This window comes from Dendroctonus ponderosae, unplaced genomic scaffold, assembly GCF_020466585.1.
Source record: "Dendroctonus ponderosae isolate FM_Combo_2020 unplaced genomic scaffold, Dpon_F_20191213v2 Dpon_F_20191213_8, whole genome shotgun sequence".
Classification (NCBI taxonomy): Eukaryota; Metazoa; Arthropoda; class Insecta; order Coleoptera; family Curculionidae; genus Dendroctonus; species Dendroctonus ponderosae.
The window spans coordinates 13,163,396-13,168,924 of NW_026019016.1; the positions used below are offsets into that span (position 1 = coordinate 13,163,396).

A 5,529-nucleotide genomic window follows, 5' to 3' on the forward strand; every position below is an offset into this window, starting at 1 on the left:
AGATTATTGCAAAATTTCATGTTTTTCGTCCAGTTTTGCATGTTTCTCGGAAGCAAAATGAGCAAGAACGCTCATTTGTACATCATTCTAGAGAGAAATAAATAGCCTTTTTAGAAAGTGAACCATGGATGGGGAAATGTTGGCAGTTTTCTCAAAAAAGGCTTGAATTCAAGAAGTTTTAGATTTGCGTGGTTTTTTTTTGAGTTGCAAAATCCACTTGAACACGACGCTGCTTTTTTCGAAGTTTTTGAAGAACCATTCGAGCCACATAATTCGTTTTGGCATCGTTGGATAGAGAATTGAATTGAACGTGGCCGTGCATAAATTGCGGACGATATTTATTTTCCCTGGAACCTTTTACGGTGTTTTATTGTCTGCTAACCTTGATGATCAGCGTATAATCATTAATTATAATCAGCCAATCGAAGGCTGCCAAACCGCACAAAGGTGCAAAGTGGGGTGGAGGTCGGAAATTGGCCCGGGTTGATGTTCAAGGAGAACAGGGGTGTGTTTGTGCAACGAAAACAGCCCCTTTAGCGCATCGATAAATCATGCAATTAGCTTGAAAAACTGTTTTCTTTTTAAGCTGTATTTTGTGTAGATTCAGCGCCAAAGAGGCGATTTTTGACCCGATAACGGACTTTTTCCGCAGAAAAGTGCTGAGGTAAGAGGCTGAGGGACTAGTGGGCTAGTTGGGATAGAACAGACTGTAGCTCTTTGTGTATATAATGTGAAAACTGTACATATTTCGGGGTGGATCGGAGGATTCTTCGTCCAACATCAGCAAGGCGATTTCAAGGTAAAAACGAATCAATAGAGCGCCGATATGAGGTTCAAGATAAACGAATCCGGCCTTGAGTTTAATGTTGAAAAATGCGTGTTTCTTAAACAGCAGTGGTTAAATGCTTATTTTTAGACGTCGCCACCAGAAGAAATTAATAAAGTGCACGCTTTCTGGTTCTGTACACATCAATTTGCAATCGTCTTCCACATCAGTCCAGCCGGAGGAATCTTCACGACAAACAAACAACCTGTGAGGGTTTGGTTTTCTTTCATCCCTCATGGGCGCATCTGTGAGCCAAAATGCGTGGCGGATCCTCAAAAATGTCGGCCACAACTCCTCAAAACACGGGAATACGGATCGAGAGGCGTTTTTTCCCTTCTTTAAGTATTGCCGCTTTGCGTGATTAAAAGTCGAGTAGCTGGAAACACTGAAAACTACAAAATGGCGTGCTATTCAAATGACCAGAATCAACTCAGGGGCGTGCTGCTAACAATTCGCCCTGATCTGAGGCGTCATATTTATTTATAAAGCGTTCGGAATGAATGGTGCAAAACAGGGACAATAGTTCGGTCGCATGAGAAAATTCCCAGGAATTTTGGTTAAAGGCGGCAACATGACGATTTTTCCGGTTCCCAGTCTTCTGACAGGGAAAACGTTTAATTGCCCAATTGCTGCTAAGCTCCGCCCATGGGCGGTTATTCTTGACGGGAGGGGGTAATTATTTGGACCTCAATGACATTCTGAGATAATTTTGATTGAAAAAGTTTAGCCCCGCCTTTAGGCGTTTCTACTAAAGTGGGTTGAACAGATCTGAAGATGCAAGCCACTCGTGCTGGCGAAACGTTAGATTCCACCTGGGCCTAAAAGTGCGAAAAACTCACCAATTTTATCTCATTTATTTGTTTAGTAGCACCTTGCTCCCAATAGTCAGAGCACTTAATTACATTTTCTGGTAAACTTTCACTTGTTTCTAATCGCTTTCAAATTGAATAATCTGATATTTGCAAAACAGCTAAAGTAACGCCTTTAGGCGGGGCTTAGATGAGGCTCCATAGCTTAGGTCTAGTTGACTCCGCCCAGAGGCGTGGCTTAATTAAGCACATTAAATTGATCACAGTCAAACGAACGAAAAATCAGCAATTCTATCCCATTTTTTGGCTTATTAGCGAGTCAGACCTTTTGCTCCAAATAGCCAGATAAGTTAATTATCTTTTTCTTATTATTGGCTTCAATAATTTCATGGTCATTTGCCCTTTGAAGTGCAAAATTATCGCCATTTTGAGTTTTCTTCGTCTGATAGAACTTCGCTTGCCCCAAATATGTCCATCTAACTAATAACAAGCGTTGGATGCAATTGAACACATTAAAAACCTGGAATTTTAGAGCAATTAATCAAGAATGTCAAAAAAAAAACACAGAAAGGCCCAGATTAGTTGATAAAGAATGCTCCACTACTGACAGTGCTAATGACAGTAAATAGTAATTGACTTTTGGCGGTGACGATGATGGGCGGGGCTAAAATGATTTGAACCAATTAGTGGATTAGATCTAGTTGACTCCTCCCAGAGGCGTGGCCAATTATGTAGGTGTTCAATTGCTGTCAAAGTGAAACCAGGCAATTTTAAGTTTATTTAAAACTTTAAACGTGTCTATTTAAATAACAACATTCATGATAAGCTATTGCAGACATTAAAAAGGGGATTTTTTTGGGGAATCTAGAATTGCAAAACACCTAAAGTAACGCCTTTAGGCGGGGCTTAGATGAGGCTCCATAGCTTAGGTCTAGTTGACTCCGCCCAGAGGCGTGGCTTAATTAAGCACATTAAAYTGAAATCRCAGTCAAACGAACGAAAAATCAGCAATTYTATCCCAYTTTTTGGCTTATYAGCAARTCAGACCTTTTGCTCCAAATAGCCAGATAMGTTAATTATCTTTTTCTGATTATTAGCTTCAATCATTTCATGGTCATTTGCCCTTTGAAGTGCAAAATTATCGCAATTTTGAGTTTTCTTCGTCTGATAGAACTTCGCTTGCCCCAAATATGTCCATCTAACTAATAACAAGCGTTAGATGCAATTGAACACATTAAAAACCTGGAATTTTTGAGCAATTAATCAAGAATGTCAAAAAAAACACAGAAAGGCCAAGATTAGTTGATAAAGAATGCTCCACTACTGACAGTGTTAATGAYAGTAAATAGTAATTGACTTTTGGTGGAGACGATGATGGGCGGGGCTAAAATGATTTGAACCAATTAGTGGATTAGATCTAGTTGACTCCTCCCAGAGGCGTGGCTAATTATGATGTTTAAGATGTTAAATTGTTGTGAAAGTGAACCAGGCAATTTTTCTTGGTTGCTGTAAAGTCCGCCACTGTGTTATAAAGAAATCGTTTTGGCCGTTGGCCAGCCAAGGTCCGGCAGGTCGTTTCTAAGACCGCAGTGAACCCCCAGTCCTACATCGACCATAATATAAATTTTCCACTTTCCAGTGTGCTGAAAAGCTGCCCCTTTCCAGTGTCCTTAGCGGGTGTTTTTGTTGTTTGGGCTTCCAGGGCGTTTAAGGTTTAAGGAAGACTGTAGTTGAAAAAATATTTCAGTTGTTCAAAAGAACTGAGGTAAGGCGAGAGTGATTACTTTTTTGCTTATTATCGATCTTGACGCCTGTGAGACTTTGTCCGTTTGCAGTAAATCGTCAAATTCGCTCTGCAAAATGACGGTTCTCCGAATAAGCGTGATTGACCGATACAAATGGTACTTTTACGTGTTGTTTTTAGACAGTGTTTTTTCGCATTATAGATGTGATGTTGCACTTGTGAACCATGTTTTTGTTGTTTTGACTTAGTCTTGATTGCATGCCCGTAAATCGTCTGCCTTGACTTTTGACTAGCAGCGGTGCTTTTTTGACTGTAGACTCGGTTGAAAAATGACCTTTATATACGTAGCCCCCTTGCATGAAGAGTATAATGGCTATGGTCATGTGGAAAATGGCGTAAATGCGGTCAACGGACATGCAGGGTAAAAACATCATATATGGTTTCTGTTAGCGTAGAACACTTTCTCTGCACGAACTTTCGCTTGCATTGTTTTATCGCCAATTTATTTCTAGTTTGAGTGTTTTTTCATGGTTTGCCCAAAAACTGCAGCTCAAATAGTTCGAGAACCACCAAGTCCGCCTATGGGCGGAGCCAAACGGAGCAACTTTTCCCGGCCGAGAAATATAATATTCGGGGTGGTTTTTAAAGCAGAAAATTCGTTTTTTAGCTTCGTCTCTTCAATCTCTTGATATAGATAGACGGTGAAACGTTAGTGCGATTTATTGCATGGTAAACAACGCCGATGGGCGGAGCTTAACAGTTTACCAGAACCACTTGAAATCAATCACAAATTATCAGCGATTTTCATTAGAATTTGTGCATTTTTCTGCATGCATGCGCATGCTAATAATGCGGCATAAGGGAGGAGCTAACTGAGTCTGTAGCAATTTAATTTTCGCTTTCAATTACTAAAAATATAACGCTTCCGGAAGTGGACTTGCTGTTTAATAAGGCCAAGAAAAACACTTAAGCAGTGCAATTAAAAACAAAACCCTCCACTTAAGCGTTTAGCGGTGCAATGAATCAATGCGAATTTACGGCTTATTTAGCATAACTCCCCCAACCCCCACGGGTTTTAAAGAATGCCAGCCTTTTTTCCATTCTTACCATGTGTAGAAACTACACACTATCACGTTGTTCTTTCTCTTGGCGTGTGAAAACTATCGATTCGAGTTGCGATTTGCGGGTTTGTTGACAAAGTACAGTCCATTTGTTGCTAATCGCAGCTAATGGGAATTTTTCCTCCCATTTGGGTAGTTGCTTTGTGGGGTTCTTGCGCAAGATAATTTACTGTCTGTCTTTGCTTTTAGAGAAAAACGAATTCTTCCCATTCATTTCAGTCAAAACTCGTGCAATTTTCAGCCTCCCCCCTTCGCAGCAACAGCCGCCTCCAGAGGAGGATGCCTCCGCAAAAGAGGAACTTCCTCCAAACAGATGCAAACGCTTCCTCACCTCGTGCAGCAAAGCCCTCACTTGCGGCTCCTGTCTAACTTTGGGATGCAAAGCGTGCCAGCGATCCAAGAGCACCTCAAGAAATGAGGAGGAGGCTGAAGCAGCACAAGGCTGCTTTAAGAGTCTCACCAAGAAGCTGACCAGGGAAGCTAAGTAAGCGTTGCTTTTTGCCTTCTGCCAAAACCATTGCAATTTCCCTGGAATATTTGTTGTAGGGAACAAGTGAGGATCAACATTGAGGACGAAAACGGGCAAACTGAGAGCAGAACGCTTTGGCAAAAGGTCTGCTGCAGGCAAAACAAAGTGGGCGATTCGAGCGGCTGTTTCCCCAAATTCGGGAGAAGTAAGGAGAGAGCTTCGGTCAGAACGACCAGCTTTTTGGAGTCTGAAGTGCAAGGAAGGTAGGATTTCAGCTGGTTGATTGATTGGCCTGCTTTAAACACGCCCAAAGGCGGGGCTTGTCGGTTATTCATTGAGTGGCACATGTGGGAGGAGCTTAACCTAAATATGTCCATCCACTTCGTGTCTTTATTTCTGGCAATTGAGTAGAAGTTTGATTTTTACGACAAAATCTGTATTTGATTTTTTTTCTAAAAATATTCGTTTTCTGCATTGAGCACAATTTAAGAACAAAACGTTTGAAAAAGAAGTGATAAAGTTTTATGTTTTTTAGTCTCTATTGGTTTTAACGCAAAACA

At 41.0% G+C, this 5,529-nt stretch overlaps 1 protein-coding gene across 1 annotated transcript in view; it reads left to right on the forward strand.

Annotated features, from left to right (window-relative positions):
- Positions 1-5,529, forward strand: part of LOC109539432 (protein stum) — a gene marked incomplete at its 5' end in the record, with an annotated part of 18,627 nt that overhangs the window by 10,190 nt on the left and 2,908 nt on the right. The window contains 2 exon segments of the mRNA XM_048669495.1: positions 4,742-4,984; positions 5,047-5,232. Coding sequence (XP_048525452.1) covers positions 4,742-4,984; positions 5,047-5,232 — 429 coding nt within the window.